Raw genomic sequence first — 27,817 nt, 5'->3', positions numbered from 1 at the left:
ATTAAACTATTATCTATAATATTTATATACTAATCTATATATAATTATGAGAATAAACTAATGTCTATAGAACTATCCAAATTCTAGTGAAATATTTGCATTTGGCGTGATTGTTCAGATTCTTTCCTGAAATTATTAAATATCCAATGCGACTTTTTTCTTAGATATCTCTATTAAAACAAAAGAAAACAAAATTCCCCTCTTACGGTTCAAAATATATATATATATATTTGGGTGATTAAAATATATAAAAGGTCAATATATATTAAAATATATAGCCTTGCATTCTAGGTCAAGTAGGGCATTCTGGCTATTAGGTACAACATACATGCATACATGAGAATGAGGTGCCATAGCAGACTAATCAATGAAAGTAAGTAAGTAAGTAAGTAATTATCAAAAGAAGGCACCAAACCGGGAAGGCTATGTAGCACCATCAAATGCGCAGAATAATCAGAGGGCCCTAAATATCACCAAGGATGCCAATACGAGAACAAAAACACATAAGGCGAACGATATCAAAAGTATCCGCTAATCAATGAAAATAATAACCCACCATTTTGAAATCACAAGGAAATGTAGACTATACATTTCTATACCAACCTGGGATCCTCTTTAGCAGTAAGCGAGAATATTTGTTGTTGTTTTAGATTCAACTACTCAGAATAGAAGTTCCAAGTAGCACGGACTATGGTGAGCCCCTAGTGGACTTACCTGACGTAGCAGCAGGACTAACTGGGAGAATATTGGTTGTAGCTTCTTTTATGACATCATCAGGTGTCCTGAGAAAAAGGGTATGCATTGGGTAATAACCTCCTTGTTACATAATCCATCACGAAATCTGGTAACCACTGCCCTGAGGAGATATTTAATTAAGGTAATTATCAGGAGAAAGTACCCACGCCATTGACGAGATTAAAACTTGGATTATTTCTTTTGAAAAGATCCCATTATTTTTCTTTTGAATAATGTTGGGGATAAATTTGGCTTCACTTGATATTTCAATTTTTGGGGATAAATTTGAATCATTTGATATTTTATGTTCCGTGGCTTAAACTTGGATTAGATGAAACAGTTGACCACGTAACCCGATTGCACTCGAGGCATGGGGTTGAACGAGTTCATAAAGACTATGCTTTAGCAGTATGGTGATACAGTACTTGGCATTGCATCACGAGGGTGGAAGCTCTAGTCCCAGGCAAGGGCATTTGGAATTTTCAAGTATATAAAGTGAGGCCTGTGTGCGATTCAGGTTTTTCATTTGATACATACCTATACATACACAAAATGTTATATATACTGTATACCCACCGTATATAATAATACAGTATATAATAATATACAGTACCGTATACAATATACCACTGTATATAATACTATAATACTGTGTGTATATATATATATATATAATCTATCTATCTTTATAATCACATGTATATGTTGACACATTTTATGTCATTGGAACACAATTCAATGATTCAAGGAATAGAAAGCAAAAGAAAACACAGAAATATTGTTTAGTATTGTAATGTGCACTCACCCCATCTCTTTTTGTGGCAAATTGCTTATTATTCACATTATTTTGTATTTAAAGGCTTAAGGCTTATATTTGGAAAAAAAATGCATATGATCTCTAAATTTCAATGTCACAAATGTTTTTTAAATAATTACAACATCACATTCCCACTTTCATGAGGTGGTGAGGTATGCTATAGAAAAAACACTATAGTGGGATAACAAAGACAAATATTTCACCTATTAAAAAACAAAATGATCACTCATCCATTTGTTATACAACTGTCTCGAGCATCACACACGTACAAGCAGCCTGCACTCCTCTTCCTCCCAAGAGCAGAACCAGGATTCGTCATGCATTACTTGTGTGTACTTAAAGCACCTGTGCATCCTTCTATGACCACGCCAGCTTAGTCAACATCTACTGAACCGTTTGAGCTCTCAAGCCGTATACAGTTATTCATAATAACAACCTTGGGATGCAAACTTGTAAATCTTTTAATATAGACTAAGCCACCATGATCCAGGGAAAGATGCACACATACACAAATGCAGGATGGATCCTGGCCGTGTGGACAGTGCTTCGTATGTACTTACTTACATAAATGGTTTTCACCTGGCTGTGCATATATTTCTGAGGCGATATTCACCCAATTATTTATTTAGTATTTTACAAGTTAGTAACCATTAATTTGTTAAAAAATCATTTATTTTTATTGATGCCATCCATGGTTAAAAAATGATACTAGTAATTCTGATATTAATCAATGTTTTGATTTGACTACAGACATATTTATTAAATTTAGAATCTGTCAATGGTAACAATGGAAATGCAAGTAACATTTAAAATGCACACATTTCATTTAACTAAAACAGAGGCACAATCCTTTCAGCCACAAACCTAACAAAATCTGTGACCTGAAGAATATCCTGTGGTCTTGTTCTGTGGAACAAACAACTTCAATCTTATTGGCCATGTGACCCAACATGAATTAAATATATTAATGTGAAAACATGTAATAATGGGAGGGGCTAAACTACATTTCCATCCAGTGTATAAACTTCTCTCTCAATGTTAAACAAAAAATATAATATATAGATATACATATATATTATAACTGCAAAAGAAATATACACTTCTCTTTGCCAACACCACTTCAGTTGTGTTTAAAGTATATACTATAGTAAATAATAAAAAGGATCTTAATATTCTAAAAGCATGTGACAATATATCTATACACAAATTTGTTAAATAAAAAACAAGACTATGTTTTGAATTCACTAACCACTGCTTTCACTATCTAAATGTGGTCGGTGGTGACAGTGCCTGTCAGAGGTAATACAATGTCTGACATCTGGTCCTGATTGGAGATGTTCTACTATTACATCACTGCTGTTGCCACCCTCTACTGCTTGGCAATCATCGTTCGTTAATTCCGAATTTCGTGTTATTGGATGATCCACGGTTGTAGTGCTGCTACACGTCATTTTGTCTGCCTTTATTAAAATGCCACTTGCACCAACTGATTTTCTAATGCCAGAAGTATCACCGAGTACAGAGCCAGTGTCATCTGTCATTCCACAATCGGATGAAAACTCTTGTAGCCCCTCACAACAAGGGTGATTATTGCTCTCTCTTTCATCTGCAGCTACTGGAATAGCTTTATACCTTATTCCTTCTTTATGCACCGTGTCATCCGGCGATGTATTTGAATTGCACTGCTTGTCTTTACCTGAAGATGTTTCTTGTGAAGAATCGGGTGAAGTTTCAAAAGGAAAGCTATTTTTGCACGAACTGACGAGGTCTGGAGTCACCGATGTGCTACATGTTCTTTTAGAGCTAGTAGAATCTGAAGCATTATTATCTATTGTTTCTGAAGAAGTTGTAATATTTAACTGTCTTGAAGATGAAATAGGAGTAACTTCAATTGAACTTGTAACAGGAGTCACTCGAATGGAACTTGTAAATGGAGACGAAGTCAACAATGATGAAGTGAAGGATGATGAGGAAAAAGAGCTTGTAGAATCATACTGTGTTGTTTCAGGAAGTTGAGGTGAGAGAGGGGTAGCACCAGTAGCCGAGGATACTGGATTTACTGAAGCAGACTGTGTTCCCAATACAGTTGATGTGGCTGTAGTCGTAGATGATACTCCATCGTGATTAGGGCCAGAACTATAGGTAGATGATGATGTAGTAGTAGACACGTTGTTAGGACTAGAACTAGGAATGGATGTAGTTGCTGTAGTCGTAGTGCTACCCGATGTAGAAGTTGACGTTGCAGTGTTCTGTTGAAGATTCTGCATAATATTTCTTACATTTCTAAAGACAAAGCTTAGTGAAGCATTTCCATTTCTGTTGTTTGCCAAACCGCCTGTCATATTTCGGAACACCAAATTAACCATGGGAGGAATATTTGGCCGTTGTACTCCATCATTTCTAGTGCCAGTTGCTCTTGCATTGGCATTATCTCCAACTCCAGCAGCAGTATTCTCACCAGCACCAGGGTTGGCTGCATTTGTACCATTCTGATTATTATTATTGTTGTTATTATTGGGAACATTGCGGAGAACAATATTAACGGTGTGGACACGGCCAAGCTGCTGAATCTGAGCCTGCTGCAATATTGCTGGCAATTCATAATGGTGGAAGAAGTAGAGCATCGAGTGCTGAGGGAAGGAAAAAAAAAAGCAAGATTAAATGACAAGCCAGTATTAATGTCACCATCTAAAATATCAACAAAGAAATTGAATTCGTAATACAAATTTACATTAAAATTCTGAACAAAATTAAAACAATGATAACATGAAAAACATTTTTAAAATGTGGCCAATATGCAATGCAGCCTTCCCAATAGCCAATATGCACAGACACTTTTACAAATCTTAAAACAAAAATAAAAACACGTGCGCACACGCACACACACACACACACACAGGACATCATATCTGTGTTGCTATTATCCTGAGCAAAAATATCTGCACCACATTAGGTATGGCACAATAACTATATTAACATAAGTCTTGGTACATTCAGTGTGTAAATAATGAAGTTATGACACCCAAGATAGGCAGGTGTCAAGCATCAATCAAGCTGGGACACTAGACCAAAAATATTAGGGCAAGATATAAACAAATTTGAGGATATTTCAGAAGTATCCTCAAGATGATGACAATACCAAAGATAAGCGTAAACATAATACCCTAAATACCCACAGAAACCATTTGTTCATAATACCCTAAAGGTATATTTGATAACACTAAAAAGGGAAGGTAATAAACACGGGTGAAGATGCAGAAATGTTGCAGGAGGACAACACAGTTTCAAAATGTACTGAAAATAGTCATGTGCAATTCATGTTCTCAGGCTAGAAAAGGAAAATGGAAGTACCAGACAACAATGAAAATTACATAAATGTCAAAAAAATAACAATACTCCAGTTTAATATTCAACTGAAAAAACTCCTCAAGAATAATGGGGGAGGGGGAGGAAGGGAGGGGGACCTTAAACAAGTTTGCAGATTTCTGTCCTTATCAAGCCCACTTCAGATGATTGTTCTCAGGTAAATTCTAATAAATGTATAAATTTTCAAAAAGGGGTGAACAGGAGACTAACACTCATATATAGAATTAATCGTAATAAAAACCTTAATGTGATAACTTTTGTCAAGCTGAAAACAATACTATAATAAGCTTTCAAGCTGCCAAAAGTTTGATCCTAAAAATCCACTCTAATTACATGCTACTGAAGTATCTACTTGAAATCTTTGAGCCACTTTAATGCACAAGCATATTTCTATTCTTTTAACAAAAACAGTGTTGAATATAATGAAATGCCATTTTCTGGTTTGAGCCCTGGAGGCTCCCTGAAGCTAACAGACTTATATTAGTCTCTTAGCTTCAGCTTCCCCCCCCCGCCCCTCAAAAAAAAAAAAAACATGCATTACATAGCTGAACTGTATTAGTGTATAAAATGACAAGTCTGTTATAAAGAATGTTATATAAAACTGAGTAAACACACAAATACAACAACTATGTAGAAAGATTTGTGACATCACAAATGCAAAAGCTAGTAGATAGAAGGAAAAGAGGAAACATGAACCCCACATCCAAAATTGCAACAAGAATTGACAAAGTTGAATTTTATCAACTTCTTCTTGTTTTAATTCCTCTTAAAAACAAAGAGGAATTTATAAAACTTGCAACATTCATAACAAGGGGCCACAGAGGCCAAGAGGCAATTAGGTAAGTCCTTGCAAGGAGTGCCAGACCAACCAGGCTGTAGTGGATATGCAGGCCTGTGGGCCACTCCAAGCAATAGCCTGTTGGACTAAGTTATCAAGTCGAGCCTGGCCTCAGGCCGGGCTCGGGAGTAGAACAACTCCCAGAACCCCTCTCCAGTTATGTGCCAGGTATACAAACTCAAGCTTAGAAAGCGAAGATGTCCAAAAGTTCTCTTTTGTAAACCGAGTTGAAAATGACTGGAAAAATTTGAGTCGGTGTGGATGTTAAAACAACAAGCCATTTCAAAGATTCACATCATTAAAAATTATAGGGAAGATGGGACACCATGAACATAGTTGTCCTCTTGTAACTACACTTACATAATTACACACAAACTATAAATACTCACCAGTATGAAGAGCCACGAGGTCATAAGGGCCAACCATGAGTACTGAAAACAAAATCACGGTAATTACGGTAGCTGTTTAACATTCAATTCTTTCTTTATTTATTTATATACAAGAAGGTACATTGGGGGTTAACAGAGAACATAGAAATTAAGTTGAATTTACATTCTTGTAAAGCCACTAGCACACATAGCGTTTCGGGCAAGGAATGCTTTATGCTTTTATAAGATCTATTTTAAACTAAACTCCAATCCTTAATTCTCACTGTTATTGCATCATAATTTGGAAGCATGTGGCAGCATCTAATCCAAAAGTATTTATGTCAAATATTCAGTTTGAGACCATTTTTTATATTTTCATTGATGATCCATATTTATTAACATTTTCTCAAAATTTGTAAAACTGATATCGCGATCAGAATTTAATTAATATGAAATTCAGAATCTCCAGATATGTGTTTCTTATATTTCCAATATACTTAACTGTTATTTGATACGATGAAACGAAATTTGCTATAATATTTTTAGATTTGTGTACTCTAAGGGTTAAGATAACTTGAGCATGCTTAAATGAATGGTACCTGCCAGAAATGACAAAAAATGGTTAATAATGACAGATCCCCAAATAAAATAAATAAAATGCTTGGAAAGAAATAGATAAAAATCATATAATGTATATTACTTTGTTCCTAATGCTCTCTATATCAATTGTTAAAAAAGAAAGTTCTCACCTGGCCATTGAATCGATAATGGTAGGCATAAAAGGCAAAGTGGTAGAGATAGAAGAAGCGGAGCCAGTGACGGCGAGTGATGGCCGTGTGGCAGCAGATGGCTTCGTACTGGTCACAAACCCACACCAACACAATAATGTAGAATGCCGTCGAGGTGTCATTGAAGAACTCCGACATGATGGCTTCCATACCTGCAAGATGATTTGTAATGTTTTTCTAGCGAGCATCATAGTGATAGAATCCTGTGCATTATTCCCCGAGCACCTTCCGTGCTACAAGAACTTACTTCTGCCAAACAGAAACCTCCGTTTCAAGTTTCATACTCCAAAGGAGCGTCTAGACAAGGACAAACCTGATTGTCATGAGTATTATTCTAAATTTGATGTCCATAAACCCTCACATCATCGTAATTATTAAACAGCTATAATACCCTTAAAATACCTTCTCTGCTAATGATCTTTCAAAAAAAGTTCCTACTAAGTACATAAAATGTTTCAGTGTTTGCTAGGAAAACGCTATGTTAAACTGCCACCTGAACTAATACAGAACAGATCAAACAGCATCATAAGCTGTGAAAAATTAGTTATAACTGGCTATGTAAATTTTAACTTACACACTAAATGTACTCCTCAATTTAGTCACAAAAGACTAGTAATAAAATTGCTTAATAGAAACCATTAACATTATATTCAAATATTTAAATACTTTATTTGCCTATGTTTATTTAAGGTTGACAACAGCCCATTAGGATATTTAATGCTCGATTATATTTCATTAATTATACAGCTGTTTATCATATTTGAATATCATTAATTAATTGCTCATCTTTGAACATAAGGTACCCTGAATTATTGCACTTTTGTTAGTCTTTTCAAATGTTATTGCTTGTTATTTCCCCTTTCAACATATGCTACGCAGCTTCTTCACTGTTCAGCATCTGTTTCATCCTAATTATTTACAATGATTACAGTAACGAGTCTATCTGCTGAACGACAGTACCTCATAGGCTTCAATAATGAAGTGGGTCACATAACTGGCAAGCCAATCCCATGATGATAATGAATCCCATCTATGAACAATCATGGTAAGGTAAGGTAATTATCATTAATTAGCCATTACGACTATACATGTATACCGGTACCATGCTAACTCACCATTGTTAGGTTCGAGTCCCCAGCAATCATAGGTTAGCATGGTTTTAAAACTTAAATTTTGTCCTTATTTTTAATTATTACACAAAATGTGTATATGCTTATTGCCTCTAGAATTAAACTGCTGCCCAAGATTTACCGCACCTTTCTTTCATTTCCTTCAAACACATCATTCTCGTTACATTTCTCTTTCATGCAAATCTGTTAAGAAAATTAAATCCCAAGATAAAAATTAACTTAGGCGCTGTTTGTAGTCGTAATACTAAAGTTTATGAAGGAGCAAAATCGGCACACTGTATATATATTTTTGCATCTCACCAACAAGTGCAAGAATCACAGTCAACATGGGTGCTGCAGGGAAGGTGATAGCCACATTGAGTTCCAGCATCTGGAGAAGATCCACAATGAAGAGGAAGATCTGGTGGTGCGAGTAACGCAGCAGCATGGATACACTCAGAGTGAACACCACCATCACAAACGCTGCCGCCAGATAATTGCTGCCTCCCATCCACATGCTCACGAAGCGATAGTGCTCTCCAGTAACAACATTTCTGCTTGTAAAGAAAAAAATATGTGCATTTACTATTGCATGCCCCCCAATAAAATTGTAATGAAAAAATTTGTGCATTTACTATTTCATGCCCCCCAAAAAAATTGTGTTTGAGTTATTTTATAGCCTAGTCAGCATAGCCAAAATTTTAATATTTGCTTGATTAAAGACAAATTCTTGGGGTCGGCCAAAAACTTAAGTCACACGGAAATAAGCACACAATTTCAGTTACCTCCGTTTGCATGCTTAATTAATATATGGTAAGAGCTACTGGTTCCTACTATGCATCGCCACGTAGGAAGGAATGCTTACATGAATGCCATAGGGAACTTTTCAAGTATTTCATGCAGGGAAATAAGAAGTGCTATCTAGTGTCTGGACTAGATTGATTCCAGCCAACTAACTCCCTAACTAACAAATGTCTCTAACAGATATCAGTAACACAGATATCCATAATTAATTAAATTAATATCAATGCACCATACAAGATTCCTCTTGCATTTAGAGCACATTGATTTTACCTACCGAAGATAGCCTTTGTTTTCTTCTTTTTCAGCCAAACTCTTAATAGATCCCATGAGGATATCATCATAACCTAAAAATTCGTCCAGAATAAATCTTGATAGCGAGTCTCCAAAGCAAGCATCTTTCATAGGATCCAGAGTAACAATTTTGACAGGAATATTGAGACGCTGTCGTGTGGCTGGTGAGAGTCGCAGGAACCCGTATTCAAGTGAGTATTCCACAATATACTCATCCTCTGGCCATACTGTTGAAAATATTAATGCTATTACTCACTGCATCTTCATTTTCAGCTTACTTACAATGGTAGAATTATTTTTTGAGAAATTACATAAATTATATAGTGAAAACAGTGTATATTCTAATAGTGTGAGAGTAGAAAACCAGTATAGCAAAATAAATGCAAAGTAAATATTAAAATGTATTTAGAGTAGCAAGTAATTATCAAGAGAAAGCACCAAGCCGGGAAAACTACGTATCACAAAGATATATTTGAAGCCAAATATAAAGTAGCATGCCCCAGTAAGGTGATGTTTATACACACACATCTTACTGCAGACTGTAATCCTCTCTACAAGGCTTACCAATATTTCCCTACCTACCAGCATGGTTGTCTATGTGGTCACCCATCCTGGCACTGGCAAGACCCATTGGTACTCGACCTGACTGCCCAAGAGGGGATCATTCAGTGCCACCCAATGGTATATGTAATAGAATGAAGGAGTAACTAAAGAACTATGTGATACCATTCTATTATCATTGCTTTGTTTTCCTAATTATGTGAGGCGGGATGGTATCGAGCCCTGGAAAAAGGTGGTGGATATAAACAATCGCTCATATATTTCATTTATTATCTCATTCACACTATTGTATATAGCGCATCATGGCTAAACTAGCACCACCACCATATGCCAGCAGACACTGACAGCAGCTCCCCACTCTACAGAGGATCAGGTGTAAAGTTACGTACTCTACAGTGATGCATCTAGAAACCTCTTATGAAAATCCAGCAAAGAATAGAGGAAATACTGTTTTTAGACAATTATATTTTTGAGTTCTTATCATAAATAGATTTGTATACATTGAGAGAAGGAGTTTACTACAAAACAATTTGCACACATAATTAGTAACAAACCCCAATATAAATGTGAACTGAATGCAATGCTAATGTACAGAACTGAATGAAAAATGAAGGGCACAACTGATGCAATTTTACAACCAAATATTCGATATCACCAAAAAGATGTCTAGGAAATATATTATTCCCTACCGTGAATATAATCAACCTACCTTGAGGTGCCTCCGGGGCTTAGCGTCCCCGCGGCCCGGCCGTCGACCAGGCCTCCTGGTTGCTGGACTGATCAACCAGGCTGTTGGACGCGGCTGCTCGCAGCCTGACGTATGAGTCACAGCCTGGTTGATCAGGTATCCTTTGGAGGTGTTTATCCAGTTCTCTCTTGAACACTGTGAGGGGATTGCCAGTTATGCCCCTCATTCAACGTCAATGAGAAGACAACCCATAAATTTTTTAACAACAAAAACTTACCAGCTTTGGCAAGCATTTCCAAAGGCTCCTTTTTTGGCAAGGGGGAATCATCATGCACGGTAGCCATCAGGTCTTCTTCAGTATGGTTGGCGGTGAACATGTCTGACTCGGCAGTGAACATGTCTGACTCGGCGTGGGCAGCGTTTGTCAAGTCAGCGATAACTTTATCCTCGGGTGGCTCGTATTCTACTTGAGCTGAGAAATAAAAGTTAATCATTTCTCCATTTTTTTTTTAATTTGTAGAATACATCTTTGAATCATGATGAGTAACACTTAACTAGAGCAGCAAGGCCTACTGAACTTTGCATGTGATGTTGATGGTGTGTGGCCTAATAGCCGTACTTGAGAGAGGTTTGTGGTGGAATGATTCTGGCCTAAATTTCCTCAGTGCCAATCAGCTAGCCTTGCCACCACCAAGCCAAAATAACACCAGATATTTACAGTTTTCATTACACAAACCTAAGCTGTTTTATTACAGTATACAGTAATAAGATTTGAAAGATAATTGAAATACAATACAGTATATTAATGTGAGAAGCAATCTATATAGTATTAGAAGAATCAAAAGCATTAAACTGAACAGCACTGAATGCAATTTTAGATGAATATCAATATAATTTCTCACTCATCCTTTGTTTGGGAGCAAAATACAATTTATACCAACAAATCTACCTATTCGCAGGAATGGTTCCCTAGATGTGCACGTACAGTACAATATCAGATGCTAATTTTACATGTACTCTTAGTGATTAGTATGACTATTACCTTAATATATTTATAACATCAACAAATAATAATTACGTCTAACAAATGAGTTGTGGGTTTCATATATGTGGCATATTGTTGTCATAATGCCCAAGCACACCGAGCCTTCAGCCTCTCCTCCTATCTTGAAACCAAGCTAAACAGATGTCTCACAAAACCGCTATTAAAATGCAGCAGTAAGTCAGTGGGTAAGGTCTTTAGGGTATCCATTGCCATCAAAGAACACCCAATTATCTTCTATCTAAAATAAATAATAGCCAAATCTGCTAGAGACAGCGGGTATCCGATGTATCGAGTACTTCAATAATTTAGTCCAGTTACCTTTAATCGGTTTAGTTACTGTACTTCGTACTGACTTGTCATTCCTTCTCTCTAGACCAAATATATGGGATGTACTGCAGACAAGTCTGCTGAAGTTGACTCATTAAATTTTTAAATAAATTTGCCTGACAAGGATTACCACTTCATTCAAAGTAACGCATCTTGAGATGATTTCTGGGCTTAGCGTCCCCACGGCCCAGTCCTCGACCAGGCCTCCCTTTTTGTTACACACCCTCAGGTACCTATTTACTGCTAGGTGAACAGGGACATCAGGGGGTGAAAGAAACTCTGCTCATTTTGTTTCCGCCTCCACCGGGTATCGAACTCGGAACTTAAGGACTACGAATCCGAAGCACTGTCCACTCGGCAGTTAGGCCCCAGGTCCCTTAAACTCCTAAAATCTTTTTAAAGATGACATTTCACCTGTTCCAGCTGTATCAAATTAATACCTATTTTAAGCCAGTATAAACTACTTAACCCCATGTACCTGTCTGATCTCACATCCAAACACAATGCTTTTGTCAGTTATGAGCAAAACCGAGCCAACCACTCTCGATAACCCCTTCCCCTCCGGTCAGAGCAGGTAACACAGCTAACTCTAGCAATGTGCTACAATAAACATTAAAAAATTACACACAGCCAATGTCTTGAGAAAGAAATGGGAGTCCAAGATGCAATCTCAACAAGATAGTTGGAAAAGTGTGTGCGTAACCTTTTCTAAAAAATGGAAAATACTAATAATGTAAGGGATGTGAATTTCATCTAACACATTCATTCACTATCAATACCCTGATTCCCCGTGTTCTTCTTTCTTGGGGTTCAGAAGCATCAGCCCATAGAAAAATTTAATATAGTTACAAAGGGATTAGATAAAAAAAAAAAAAGTAAATATATTGCTTAGTTTTGTTATAACAATCCTACTAAATAACTATTATGAATAAACAATCAACACTAGAATCTAGAAGACATTAATTAAACACAAAACAGTAAATTACTCACCAGAAGATTCATTTGATATTCCTAATTCTCGTTTTTCGAACTCGGGTAAGCCTGGGAAGAGGAGGCATGGTCAACATTATTAACCAAGGTACAGGAAGTTGCAAGCCAATATTATACAAGAAAATATTAATTGGTTAATAATGGCAAGAAAACAATGCAATTTACACCACAAATACCTTTAAAGTTTTATCACACACTAAGGGCTCAAATACACTCACAACACTTCACTCCATTTAACTCCAGGAATTACAAAAGATCATGACAACATAATGACACCGAACGTAATTATAATGCACAAGACAAACTATATACACCACACCAAAACACCACGCCAAATGTTACAGGGAAAAAGTATATTTCCAACTCCCTATCCTTAATAGGAGGCATCACTATGGAAAACACAGGGAGCAGTACATTTAAAGGCTAAAATTACAATATTAACCAACACCAGTTAATTAACAAGCCACACCATACTCCAGCAAATCATTCACAGCAGCACTCGACCACTTCATAAACGTAAGTATACAGTGCTCTTCTTAATTTGCCATATACAAGTAAAACACTCGAACCCTTTTCACAAACTTCAGCTTTATTTCCCACCACATCCAGATAACAGATCACACTCACTCTTCACTTTCTCATACACGCTTGCTGTCTTATCTTAACCACCTACACTTAATTACTCGAATTCACTTTCTTCTCCACTCAATCTTAATCCATTCATTCAACATGACCAAATCATCTTATTACACTCCTCAATCTTGCAATTTATTAGCTTTTGCGCTCCATATCTTTCTATTATATTTTACTAACTTTTATCTATTCGCATCATTAAATTTTTTTCACATTATGCACTTCTCAAACTGTTCATTTCTACTGCTCGAATTCAAATGTTTTCCCATTCAAGCTGCAACACTATCTCACCTCCACACAAGGCTAAATGCTACTATTGTGCAATCCAAAATCAAAGTTTACATACATAAATGGTACCCAATGCATGGCATGTATGAAATTAGTAAATACTGGTGTATTTATTTAAGTTGCATTTATAAATACCACAGTAATCGTCCATTCTTCTTTAACATCATAGATCCAATTTCATGCAATATGCACCTAATGTTGAGAGCATCTCAAATTAAGTGCACATCTTTTGGTTTCGTAAGTGAGCACGTCCAAGTCACATACACTTTACCCATTTAATAGATTTTCAAGGACAGGGGTATAAGGTTGGTAATCATATGTGAAACACAAGTGTATTGATGAAGGGCTAACATTATTAAACAATGTTTGGGCATTTATTTTAAGAAAGATTAATCAGTGCTTCAGTAGGAAAAAGTGTTGAAGGTTACTTTGAAAGTAGAGTAACAATCCAGATATATAGAATGATGGTAGAGGCAATTTCAAAAGTAGCAATTTAAGTAGCAATGGTTAATAGGAGGTGGAAATACTCAATACTCCATTAATTACAAAAAATGCAAGTTTCACTCTCACATTACTTGAGAACTAAAAGTGCAAAGAAACCTCCATTTGCCAAACACTCCATATGAAAAGTTTACTTTGTATTTAACAAAAAAATTACTGTACATATAATTTAAATGTTATTTACCATGATTTGCTGTGTCTCCTATTAGGTCCTGTGACATAGTTACAAGTTGCTCAGGACTGGATTCTTCAGAGGTCCTAAGATCAGCACTCTGCAAGTACCACCAAAATCTCTCTCTTAATCAGTCAACATGGAAATACATCAGTAATGTTAAATAATTCCTTCAGCTACTTTAAATAAGTGACCATTACCACCACAAATGAGCAATAAACTAAACTACAGAATTACTCGCGATATTCAACAGTAGCCTGCAGAAAGCAAAATTGAGGGCATCTGTAAGAACGGTGTAATGCCCACCAAAACGAAAACATGCACAAAAGAGATCCCCCCTATTAGGAACACCTAATAATAACAGGAAAATTTAAATTAAAAGCATCATTAGGTCTGCTGTGCAATACAGCATAATACAAAATGTATTGCAATATTTGAAAGGCAACTGATCTTTTAAAAGAAATCAAGAATAGTTTTAGTAATGAGAAAACTAGCTTTTAAATACCAATCTCATTCAACTCTTGATCACACACCTTCATTCACACTTCTCCTCACCGTCTTCCAAACGCCAACAAGAGTCATCAATAGAGGTAAAGTACAACTTGTACATACTGTAGTACAAAATATTTGTAGTATTATGCATGAATGTATTTTTAAAGTTAATATTTTTGGGAGTGTGGAATGGATTACAGTAATTCAATTGACATTATTTCTTAGGGGAAAATTAATTTCGGTTTATGAACCGTCTCTGGGAACAGATTAAATTCGTAAACAGAGGTACAGTACCACTACCTATAGGGCCCAGTATGCTCAGGAATCTGTACACCAGTTGATTGACAGTTGAGAGGCGGGACCAAAAAGCCAAAGCTCAACCCCCGCAAGCACAATTAGGCGAGTACTACTTCTATTCAATGCGAGTGATAAACAAATGGAACGCATCTGAAGCAGAAGTGAAACTACCTCAATTTATATCCTCAGGAATAAGTATGACAGAGCATTAGAACATCAATAACGGTAAAAACAGTAGATACAATAAGGAAGGGAGGACCCAAGAGCTAGCGCCTTGTAGACACAGCAAAGTCACCATGGTTCAGAAAGTACAATATGTGATGGACAGACATATTGCCCTACCTCATCAACACCAGCCTCTGATTCAGCATGTGGGTGCATTTCTGTCACCGAGCCGTCTCCATCGGTGACCACAGGGTCGCCTCCGCCAAACAACCTAGAAAACAACACACTGCCTGAGTTGACCAATTTAAGCCTTATGAGGTAAATTACATTGCTCATCAAGCACTTTTATATAAAAAAAAATGTTATCTATAAAAGCCAGTATTAATAATTAATGATACGTAATGTCTTCTTACAGACATAATAACATAACTTATGTATTTGTGAATTTTATATCAAGATTTACACAAAGTATTTCACACTTTCCCAAGTATTCTGATAAAGTTTGAGTGTGTGGTCAGGACGAGACTTACATCTCAATCAATAAGAGGATTGGATCTAAGGTAGTAGTTGCATGTAGGAACTAAAATTATATATAATGAAAAAGTGAAAAACTTTAGTGAAAGAAAAATGGGAGGAGTAACTAATGAGCAGGCAAATTCCTCATTTATTTTTCATCACCTAATGGTAGTCTTAGCTTTTCAGTGTACCTATTATTCTTCCAAGCTCTAGGGAAATCAAATTAGAGGAATAATATTAAATTACAGAATGTAAATGTACAGCATTACACAATGAGTAATTTATTGCCAATTAGCATTTAAAATTAATTGGGTGCTAAACATTACTGCATTTTTATGCACCAGTTTGCAATGATTGATATATATATATATTTTTAAAGAAAATTTAATACCCAAAATGATGAACAACAATTTGAGAACCTGAAGGCAATTCTTTATACAAATCACTGAATTTTACCCCAGCTGCCCTAATAAAGTCCTTACAAGGGAAAACATTTAACAGCAAATAAAGTCATCTCATCTTGGCATTTGTCTACATATGCACTACCCTCTTACCATCACTCATAAAATGATGAGCCTAAAGCACCCCTCAGTCCAACGAACAACAACAGCACAAGACTCACATATCGATATCAGAGCTAAGAGCACCGAGAAACTCTAGCTGTCTCTGCTGCAAGCGCTCCTCCTTCTCGTAACTCTGTTCCACTGTGTAATCTTCACCTATACAAGTAAATGCATTACATTAAATTTGTTGTGAAAAAAGCCTTCACCAAGAAACAGTAATGCACATATGTTTTACATAGGCATGCAGAACACTTATAGAAATGTAATGTAATGCCGAGTTTAAAATCTGGGGCCAAGCACTCTAACGTGTACATATTCAGTGCAAGAAATCCTAGATCAAGAAAGAAGATTGCTTAGGTTACAGAATCGTGTTACTTTCCAGAGGAGACATGGATATGACATAACTGTCTGTATTACATTACACTGATACATAGTCTGTACAAAGAAAGAAATGTGTATCTATTTAAGACTGAAAAATCTGAGAAAATATAAAACTCATTAACAGCATAGCAATGCAAATATAAAAAATGACTTAAAAGCTAAAATATCAAGGTAACCTTTTTGATTTTTCCTCTTAGTTAACTTTTCCATGTGCAAAAATTATTAATCTGTCTGAACAAGAACAAATATAAACAAAAAGGGTTTTGCCTTACTTGGATTCCTAATGACTTCTACCCGTAAAATACCTTCCCTGGGCCAATCATCACGAATATGGTCCAGGCAAGTGATGGGCGCTCGAGTGAAAGCAAGATGAATGTAGACCAAGAGGAACAAAGTTGTCAAGGCCTGAAACAGTGCCATTAAAAATTTCCATGCTATCATTAACATTTATGACAGACTGCTCCAAGTGGAGCTTAGTTCCCAAGACCCAATGTTAAACTGAAAAGAACAGTGTATATAGTTAAAAGTACTATAAAAATATTATTAATTCTATGACCAAACAATCACTTTCAACATATTAGTTATGTACTGTGGAAGCCTATTCATATGTAACCCAATCCAGTCTTGAGAAGCACCGTCTTGAGAAGCACCGAAAACAACACAAAAACAAAAAAAGTTCTGGTTGAGCAAATCTGTATATTTAATTAACAGGAATGCAATACCTACAAAAATTTATAAATTCAATATTAACATTTAAATTTGTCAAACCCCCTCTCCCCAAAAAAGTTATTTTGGTCAAAATATACATAAAAGCATGTGTCATTTGCCTTAATTAAAATGGATAATTATAGCTACAAATAATGGAAAATAGATGAGATTAGATGCATTAGATCCAAATACAAAAACTGTTCCAGTCTAGAAAGTTATACAGTACTGTACGGTACATTATTAAATTTTTAAAGTGACACAAATAACACTGTACTGGCAAACCTTAATTATTTTCTGATCCATAAGACAAATAAATGTAATGTTTAGTTTTCAGCTGAAGGTATAACATACCACACTTGAAACTTGCTAGCTGGTATTCACGTACTCCAATTACTGCAAATCGGCGAGGTATCATTAGCAAAACAATGAACTTACTACTAAATGAATATGCATTACTGTACAGTCCAGTTATTTTACTCTATCACAAAGCAGGTGCAGTTGTTATTCGCAACACGAAACGAGTCTGTGTAACTGGCTGCAAACATGTGCTTTCGGTTTATTGTACAGGGGTCGCAAAGATCCAAGTTACATCCTACCTGTAAACATGCGAGCCATATTTATTTACTAAGACCTGTCACTAGAGAGCATAAGTTTATAGTCTACACTGTATACTCCATCTGTATCAATTTATGTACCTGCATTTAAGAACTTAATCTGGCAGAGGAATGACCCAGGTTAACAATAATGATAGTACACAGATAAATCACATTTCGTGATATATCAATGACAAAATTCACAGGAGTTGACTAGAGCGTACATTTGGGAAACACCCAGTGGTTGGAACCCTCATCACGGCTCCTGTGGATTTTCTCAATAATGATAGTGTTGCTAATTGATAGTAACATTACTCATTTATTCATTATCATACACTGTACAAGTGTATATTAATTTCTATGTAGCTTACCTTTAGTAAAACAGTGAATTCAATCAATCTTCTCATTGGTTGTGGGAAAGCACGAGCATACGCAACAGCCAACCTGAAGAAGAGTGCCTGAAAGAGTCGTTCTCTCACATTGGCCAGGCCACCATTGTTGTTATTATTCGGACGATTTTGTGCATTATTTCTATTCTGAGCATTGTTTCCCGCATTAGCATTCTCTTGCTGCGGCGGGGCTTGCCCTGAGGTGGGAGGCTGTCCAGGTGGAGATTCCTGAGAGGGTGAAGGTTCCTCTGCAAGCTGTGGCTCTTCAGGTGTAGAAGCGGTGGGTGAAGACTGCTCTGAACTGGAAGTGGACGAAACTTGTCCAGATGAGAGTTCCGAAGTTAAGATTGTTGAAGAATTTTCTGTAGGGGAAGCTTCCTCAGTAGGTAAAGTAGACTGTGGCTGGTGCTCCATGTTTGGTGATGATGGTTTAATGTTTAAAGAAGATGGAACTGATTGCTGAGGCTGTGGTCGAGGAGTGGAGAGAGCAGCACCTGAAGATTCTTGGACTAGATATGACTGCTGAGTGTTATCAGGGAGGCTGGATATGGACCTAGAGTCTGTACTACTTGATTCAGACATTACAACTCCTAACCTGCAAAATTAAGAAAATCATGAATAAGAAGTTCCTTTTAAATAAGATTTATTGAAAAGGACAAAATGTCATACCCATTTACTAAATACGGAGCAAATCAACTGGCCTTAGTTACCCATGAGAGAACATGACCAAGGCAGAAGTAAATAAAGTCTCTGTTAATAATGTATTCTTCACAGTATATTTTACATACAATGTCTGAAAATAAACCCTGACACAACCTACAGACAATGGATACATTTGATACAGGTCAATTATTCATTGTACTACAGAACAATGGTGCACAGCATAATGTAACCCAAACTGTATAAATAGTGATTTTTTTAAATTTTATATCCAAATAGCACAGCAACCCACAAATCTACCATCTATGTTTAACCCAGAAATCTACCATCTATGTTTCACCCACAAATCTCCCATCTATGATTATATGATCCTTAGGTTCAGCAAGGGGTTCATTATTCAAACAGTACTCTAAGGCCTATATTTCTGAGAGACCTGTGTATTCACTGATACAGTCCTCTACAGAATTTGTTGAACTACTACTGTGGGACCAAAGTCCCGTAGCTCAACCCTGTAAGCACAACTATAAGAGTACATCAACACAATACACACAGAAATCACAATTGCGTGATGCATCAAATAAACAAATCCACAAGGGCCGTGACGAGGATTCGAACCTGCGTTTGAGAGCATAAGGCAGCGTTTGGGATGCTCTCGGACGCAGGTTCAAATCCTCGTCACGGCCCTTGTGGATTTGTTACATCAACACAAATTACCCCATTTCCAATCCACTTCCTCCAGCTAGCCATATTTGTCTAGATAAATTAAGCATTAAGTTGAATTAAGTTAGGAGCAAGTCAGAAATGGATCAACAATAATTATTTTGATTTGTTGGGGAGAGCAAGCCTGTGTATATACATATTCTTTAGGCTTGTATCGAGGCCCTCCTTTTCCCGACGTCGAGCTACTGACCCTTCCCCCAGGTTGCAACCCCAAAACAAATGGCTAACTCCCGGATATCTATTTACTGCTAAGTGCAGTAAATAGATATCTGGGAAGAAAGGAAATGGGGCCCCCAACCATTTCTGTCTAGCCTGGGAATCGAACCCCAGACCCCAAATGTCAGACGAGAACAAATCAAATTGTATGAGACCTTACTCCTGCTACTGACAGCTACTGGTTTTCTCCTTCAGTTTGCATCACAGTTTCTTCTCCAACTTACTGAAGTTCTCGTCAACGTGACCTGTTCAGAACACATTCTCCTCTACACTACAAAACTTGTTATACCATCTCTGCAATCCTTCACCCAAAGTTCTTCCTCATGTCTCGGGAGACGATGGACGACTTAACATCCTTCAGCAACAAGAGCCCCAACAATACCGTAATTAAGGAAAAGTTTGATAAAAGGCAATAAATACGACATGGAAAAAGCAATTAAAGACTCTTAAATCCACATTATCAACACTTCACTTACTTTCTCCCCTAAAAAATAAACAATAATAAAAAAACAAAAAACATTAGAATCACAACAACTGGAAACGTAGCTTAAAAAAAAAATAGTTGACCTTTAGCCTGAGGCGCAGACCCCCTGTACTTCCTGGAAGCTCTATCACCTTTCACACCCCATCCATCTCCTCCCTTCACCGCCACTTACTGCAAAATACGGCAACTAGTTCGCCCTTGAAGCTAAAAAAGACGTAGAATATGTTTCTAATCGATGGCTGAGAACATGTCAGCTGATTGTTTATTCTCCCACAATGCAGCGGGTACTGAGGCTTCGGGCCTAATACTATTATTTCTTCCTATTGCATTTAACAGCAAACTTTCCTCCTTTCAATATGCTATTTGAATTTGTATATAGCTACGAATAGTAAGTAATATTTATAAATATATTTAAATGTGAGAAAAATGACATTGTACAAGTTAACGAGCCTAAATTTTATTTCCTTAACTATATTTACCTGAGGGCCACTAGCACTTTAGCGGCCTCAACGAGGACAGGAAGCCGACGGCTTGTCAAAGGGACTCCCCCTACATCCCCCCCCCCCATTTTCCCTGATGATCTTTTCCAGTTGGATTTTAAAATTTACAGTTTTGGCATTTACAGCTTTAGCGGGTAGGCGGTTCCATGGGTTTATTAACCCTGTGGGTGAAAAAGCATCGCCTGTTCTCAGTCTTACACCGTGGTTTGTCAAGCTTGAAAGCATTGCTCCTTGTTTGTGTTACAACTGACCTTATGAAGAAATTTTCCGGATTAACATCCTCCAAATTATTCAGTGTTTTAAAAGTTTCAATGAGATCCGCCCTGTCATGCCTGGTTTGCAAGTGTTGTCGCTATCCCCTGATAGTTTCATATATATATATTTTAGCCCTGTGGCCCACAGCCACTCCTGATACAAGAGTTGACTTAGCTCTGGAATGTTTTTTGTTGCCTGGTGTTGCACTTTCTCCAGAGCAGCTATGTCCTTCTGAAGATGAGGTTTCCATACTTGGACACAGTAATCCAAATGTACCAGAGATTTCTACATTTGAATCACCACCTTCTTTTCCTTAAAATCAAAGATACGCTTGATTGTTCCATAGGGTTCGTTAGCTCTTTTGACTGTTGCTGTGCAAATTTTCAGTGAATGGTGGATTTTGACTCCGAGGTCATTTCTTCACCAATCTGCTGTAATGTACTGTTATTAATTATTAATTTGGTAGCTATGGCGTGGGTTATGTCCCACATGCAAGGTCATGCATTCGTCGATATTAAAAAGCATTTGTCAGTCTTCTGGCCATTTATGGAGTTCATGTAGATCTCTTTGTAAGGCTTCAATAACATTTTCATTTCCCACTTTATCATAAATCTTTGTATCATTTGCAAATTTGATGATGCGGTTTCATATCTACCACAAATTTGATTTGTGGTGGATATATGGAATCTTAATTGATATTGATCATACTGTATTGATCTTATTTATGAATCTTAATATATTTTATATCAGCAGAAAATAGTAAACATACATTATCTTTGGGTCCCGGTAGCACAGTTGGATTCGTTCTCGACACACAATCGAGAATTCCGGCTTCGAATCCCGGGCGAGGCAGAAATGGTTGGTCACATTTCCTTTCACCTAATACAACTGTTCACTTAGCAGTGAGTAAGGTACTCAGGAGTTACTCAGCTTGTTGTTGGGGGGGGGGGGGAGGGTTGCATCCTAGGCGGGGTCAGTAATTCGACCTTGGTGGGGGGGGGGAGGAATCCTCGATAAAAGCCTAACGTGTATGAATACACTCTGGCTTCTTGTCCCCCCGACACAATGAAATTTTAAATTATTTGTCATTAAAGCATATATTTTAGAAGCAGATGTGTCTTAACAACCCGAATAGAGTACGAATATTAGGATATAAATAACATTAGTTAATTATTTTTATCTCGTTTTGTCAGCTCATTATTGTTTATTGCGGCGTATTATATAAACAAATATATTTTATATTAATATATTATATAAATAAATAAATAAATTAAGGATGGTGTTTTCTCCCCTGATTCCATGTGTGACTAACCATTCTGCGAGATGGGAATATTAGACAAACTTATAGCTAGTTTTTTTTTTATCTACACTGTGAAATCTTTCATATAGAATAGGCTAGCAGCACATTGCTGTGTATACCTAAGTTGTTAATATATATATATATATATATATATATATATATATATATATATATATATATATATATATATATATATATATATATATATATATATATATATATATAAACACGCGCGAACCATATTGAAAGAACAAGCAGCGCTTTCTCTGAAGATACGACGCTTACATAATCTTAATTTTTTTTCCATATCTTGCCCGAAACGCCGTGCGTATTAATGAATTTATGCATGGTATATATACTAGCTCTACCTAGAACTCCAACATTCTGCTTGTAAATCAGTATGTATGTATGTATTTTTACCTATATAATAAAATTTAATTTAAACTTAATTAGGGTTTTATACATTTTAGGCTTATATCGAGGTTCCCCCACTCCTCGCCAAGGTCGGGCACACATCAGACCCTTTCACCCCTCTATGATGTAAGCTGACTAATTCCTGGGTACCTGTTTACTGCCAGGTGAACGGGAACGCGCTCAACCATTTATCCCGACCGGGATTCGAAGCCGACTGGATTATATAAATCTGCTTCGGAGACAGTTGAACATCAGAGGACAAAATTCATTCCTAAACTATGCCGACTTTCGTGCCGGAATTAAACGGCAAAGGTTTAAAGCTCGAGACATAATGCAGGAGAGAAAACAACGAGTTTGTTTACATAAATGTACATAAGTATATACATTTCCATGGGTCCATGGAAGTTCCATGGGTCCTTGGAAGTACATTTATAAAGCTGTTGCCGTTTATAAATGTTCCTGGTTAAATGATTTATTTTCATGTATTTCAACAATTCACTTATATTCCCATATATATCCCTTAAATATAAGTATTCCCTGATAACGTCTGTTCATATTTTTCTACTTTTCATGTGATGCCTTCCCTGAAAGCCGTATATAAATTGCAAAATGTCTTGTACAGTTTGTTATGTAAGTCTCCTTGTTAATATTAAGCTTTATAATATTACCTCATCAAACATTTAAAGATATTTTTTTCTTTTGTTTTTGTTAAGTTATGCCAATAACGCTCACTGTGTATTAATGGCTTCATGCATTGTTCTTATAAACGGGGAAGATACATAGGTGTGATGTCTCATATGTACATAAACGGCAACAGCTTTATAAATGTACTTCTAAGGACCCATGGAACTTCCACGCCAGTACCATTGCAGCCTGGTCTACCACCAGCCAGTCCGTCCTCCTAATGTTTCCCAATGTCAAGAAAACGGTCAAATTAAAGTGTCCTCTCCTAACCTACCAGAGGACCCAAAGCAGAAAATAGGACAGTATACCTCACTTTCGCCAGCCGCGTCCATTTTCTACTACGGCAATTTTTGGCCTTACGTAACGCATACGAGCGAAATGCGACGTTCTCTGTTGAAGAGGACAGGTGGCAACACCGCGGACTAGTTGGCACTGGAACAGCTGGCTTTCTCCCCACCACGGCTGGGGCTTCCCCCGCCCCATCTTACTTCCTCCCTCACACCTTAAGGCCCCTAGCTCTCATCTCACCTCTCGGGCTCACCATAGCCCGTGCTACATGGACACTTCGTTCTGAGTAGCTAAATCTAAAACAACATCTCACCTCTTTATTCCTGGCACGTTACATTCGGCTTCAGGTCCAGTTTTATCTGTTAGCACTTATTCGTTATTATTATTTATTCTTGTTTACGTTACCTTCTCACGTATCCCTTATTTACGATTACTCTTTCCATGGTCATACTCACGTTAACTCTGCCTCTCAGGCGTATTGCTGAAGGCTGATTGTACTGCTCTGATTGTACCTGGTGTTAGAGGACAGCGTGCCCCGAGCGCCGCCCATATGACACCAGCAACTGGTGGAGTCAGTGGAATTCCCGGTTGCAATTCTTTCGACTATGTCGCGGCCTAGTCGACTAAGGCAGCGTCTGTGATAATCCCGGGCGTGAGTTCGAGCTCTCATCACGGCCCTTGTAGACTTATTCAACTGGTGGTGCACTAGGAGAAGTACCACTACAGGAGGACCCCAATGAACCCACGGCTGCCTAAACGATTACGAACTCATCTGTTGCTATAACAGGACTGCCCCAGCCACGAGAAGAAGCCGAGTATTCATCTCTTTACAGTTTACACTAATATTGAAAGGAGAATATAGTGCCTTCCTACACTAGGTTATTGGCTTTCCCCAACCTTGCATGACAAGGGCCTCATGGTTCTATATAACAATAATGCCATTTTACTATCCTAATATATTTGGCTCGTCCCTTCTTTTTCCTTCCATGTCTCTTCCCTGATACTTGAGTTTTCCCCCATTCTCGTTCTCCCCAGTTACTTTCCACAGTCTTCTGCGGTTTCCTGTTTCTTCCTTTCTTTCTCTTTGTGGTCAATGTCCTGCAGCTTACGAGGGTTAATTCATCTTTATTGTTTACTGTTTTATTAGTTATTTTTTATGTATTATCTCTTTCCTCCTTTGCGTCCTTCTTCCTCTTATTGAACCGGTTCGTTCCCACTTTTCCTTCTTTAGTTTCTCTCGATTGTTCTCATTCCCTCTCCATTTGTGAGTGGTGCTTCTCTAGGGGTTTATTCGTCTCGTCACTTTGGACGCCGTTATTTCTCCGCATTCTTCACTGGACACACTTTGCATCTCCTCCACCACTCATATCTTTCCTTCGGCTATCAGCTGCTAGGCTTTCTTTGTTTTCTGTTCTGCTTTATTACACCGTCATTATCATACTCAAGCGCCAAGCCATTACGACTATATAGCACATGGAAGGGGTCAGGATTAGGATTTGGGATGGGACGGGGGGGGGGGGGGATTGGTGCCCAACCACGTGGACGGTCGGGGATTGAACGCAGACTTACATGAAGCAAGACCGTCGCTTTACCGTCCAGCCCAAGTGGCTGGGCTAATGAGAGGAGAGCAGAGTTTGGAACATAATATGCAGGCGATGAGGCACAATAGCGTGGCTAAAGTAATTTGACCAGACCACACACTAGAAGGTGAAGGGACGACGACGTTTCGGCCCGTCCTGGACCATTCTCAAGTCGATATTATGGAACATAATATCTGATTTTAGAAAGTGCACTCTTATGCCTCTTATGCCCGAAACGCTTTGCGTAATAGTGGCTTTAGGCTTTGTATGTACTAGCTCTATCTATAAATCCATCACTCTGTAAAATCTCTGTCATCTGTAAAATCTCTTGTATGTATGTACCTTACCTAAATAAACATTTGATTTGATTTGATTTGAAAGTATATCGACCGTTTTTGAGACTTTTTTGGTTACGTGTTGTATGTGGTGCTGAAGTTGAGTCTCTTCTCTATGTATAGGCCAAGGAACTGTCCATAATTTTTATTGCTGATGTTAACATTATCTATCAGAAGCTGAATTGCATTTGTTGATTTGCTTCCAAATAAAATGCAGAAGTTCTTTTCTATGTTTAGTGCGAGTTTGTTGGTTGCCATCCAGGAGTGAACTTTTTTTTTTAATACTTTATTTACAACATTATTTAGTGTGGGGGGGTTGGGGTCTGAGTAGATGAAGGTAGTATCGTCAACAAATAGTATAAGTTTAAGAATGTTAGAGACATTAGGCAGATCAGTGATATGTATATAAGAAATAGGAGAGGTCCTATAGGATGCTACCTTGTGGCACTCCTGCGATTAATAGTAGAGTGGGAGAGGTTATATCATTGATGGCTACATATTGGTATCTGTCACTAAGATAGGATCGAATATCTCAATCCTATTCTCGACTTATTATGTTGTAAGCTTGCACAGTCCCCGTCTAAGTCTCAGTTCCTAGCACATTTTTTTTTTTTTACTTTAAAAGTCGCCGCGTTTTCAGTTAGTCTGTCTGCTATCCAAGGTAGCCACAGGCGCACGCGCTGTCTCGTGCACTTAAAGCTCAATCTATTTTACCACTTAACGTTCCCACTTGTTGTTGAGGCCTTATCCGATGTCACTTGGCCATTTATCTAGGACCAATGTAACTTTATGTATAATCTATATTCATGTCGGCTTTATATTCATGTCTCCTTTATCCTAATGTATCCTTCATATTCACGTTTACTCTATATACATGCATATGTTATACATGTATACTTTATTTTTAGGTACACTTTATGTTCATGAATACTTTTTTTATTTGTGTACTTTACATGTATGCATGCATACTTTATATTCACATATACCGTATATCCTAACAACTTAATGCAGTTGCTAATATATCAATTAAATCCTCATGAAAAGGGTTGGGGTGGGGGGAGACTCTGACAAGCCGCCAGCTTCCTGTCCCTCACCGAGGCCACTATGGATGATGGCCCTTAGGTAAATTAATCATAAGAGCCTCCCTCTCCTTCCCTCATTCTGAATCATGTGTAGCAGAAATTTTTCAGTTTCATTTACATTTACACCAAAAAAATAAAATATCATATACTTGTATTTGGCGACGAGCTTAAGGCTAATTGTGAACATGGCTATTAAGACCACTACAAGAGCCCTAATGACCAACTGCTGTGGTTTCCATCTGACACACACGTAGCAATTTTTGCCTAATAACGAATAACTAAGCATTAAAGTTCACACGGAAGCACGACAAGCTATGTTTTTCATCTATGAAACAATTATGGCTGTAACACCGATATATTGTACTCACAGACAATGAATGTGTTCCTTGCCAGTTGCCTCCTCGTCTGCAAATGGCTTTTGTTTAGTTTAAGAAGTGAGCCAAGACGTTCAACTCACCCCGTAATGTTAAAACTGTCTGACCAGTTAAGCTTCTGGCCACCAGAGGCGCTAATGTTCCACCTGATATTACGTGCAACCGTATAATGATCATACTTAACTGTTGCAATAACAATGCAAGTAATCATGTTATGGTGTGTATGGTGGTATATGGACAATTGCAAGCAATCATTGTATGGTGTGTATATGAACAATTTTAGATATTTTATGAGCAGCGGATTTAGTGTAAATATGTGCGTTTTGTTTTTAGTATTTAATTCACTGGCAGACAAATTCTTGTTAGTAATGCAGACAACAAATAAGAAAATGAAGTTAGTGCCAAAGTTTCAGTCCGTCCTGTACCACTATTTAAGTCGTGTAAAAAGTGGTACTTGATCTTTTCTCCTTCCACCTTATAATCTTACCTTATATATTGAC

General features: G+C 37.3%; 1 protein-coding gene across 10 annotated transcripts; it reads right to left on the bottom strand.

Moving 5' to 3' along the window:
* Positions 1-1,511: 1,511 nt before the first annotated feature.
* Positions 1,512-27,433, bottom strand: LOC123771891 (uncharacterized). 10 transcript variants are annotated; one of them, XM_069337815.1, is made up of 13 exons: positions 20,678-20,804; positions 18,408-19,020; positions 17,008-17,140; positions 16,414-16,510; positions 15,453-15,561; positions 14,334-14,421; positions 12,728-12,778; positions 10,643-10,837; positions 9,100-9,343; positions 8,343-8,575; positions 6,874-7,064; positions 6,146-6,187; positions 1,512-4,182 (listed from the first exon to the last, which is right to left on the bottom strand). In XM_069337815.1, the coding sequence occupies exons 2-13, from the start codon at positions 19,005-19,007 to the stop codon at positions 2,797-2,799; spliced, it is 3,369 nt and encodes a 1,122-aa protein (XP_069193916.1). In that variant the 5' UTR covers positions 19,008-19,020; positions 20,678-20,804; the 3' UTR covers positions 1,512-2,796. The 10 variants fall into 10 exon arrangements, with proteins under 10 accessions (XP_069193916.1, XP_069193917.1, XP_069193918.1 ...); XM_069337816.1 differs by having other exon boundaries at positions 8,343-8,578; positions 15,453-15,546; XM_069337817.1 differs by having other exon boundaries at positions 15,453-15,546.
* Positions 27,434-27,817: the final 384 nt, after the last annotated feature.

This window comes from Procambarus clarkii, chromosome 38 (genome assembly GCF_040958095.1).
Source record: "Procambarus clarkii isolate CNS0578487 chromosome 38, FALCON_Pclarkii_2.0, whole genome shotgun sequence".
NCBI lineage: Eukaryota > Metazoa > Arthropoda > Malacostraca > Decapoda > Cambaridae > Procambarus > Procambarus clarkii.
This window is presented reverse-complemented; position numbering and strand designations above follow the sequence as displayed.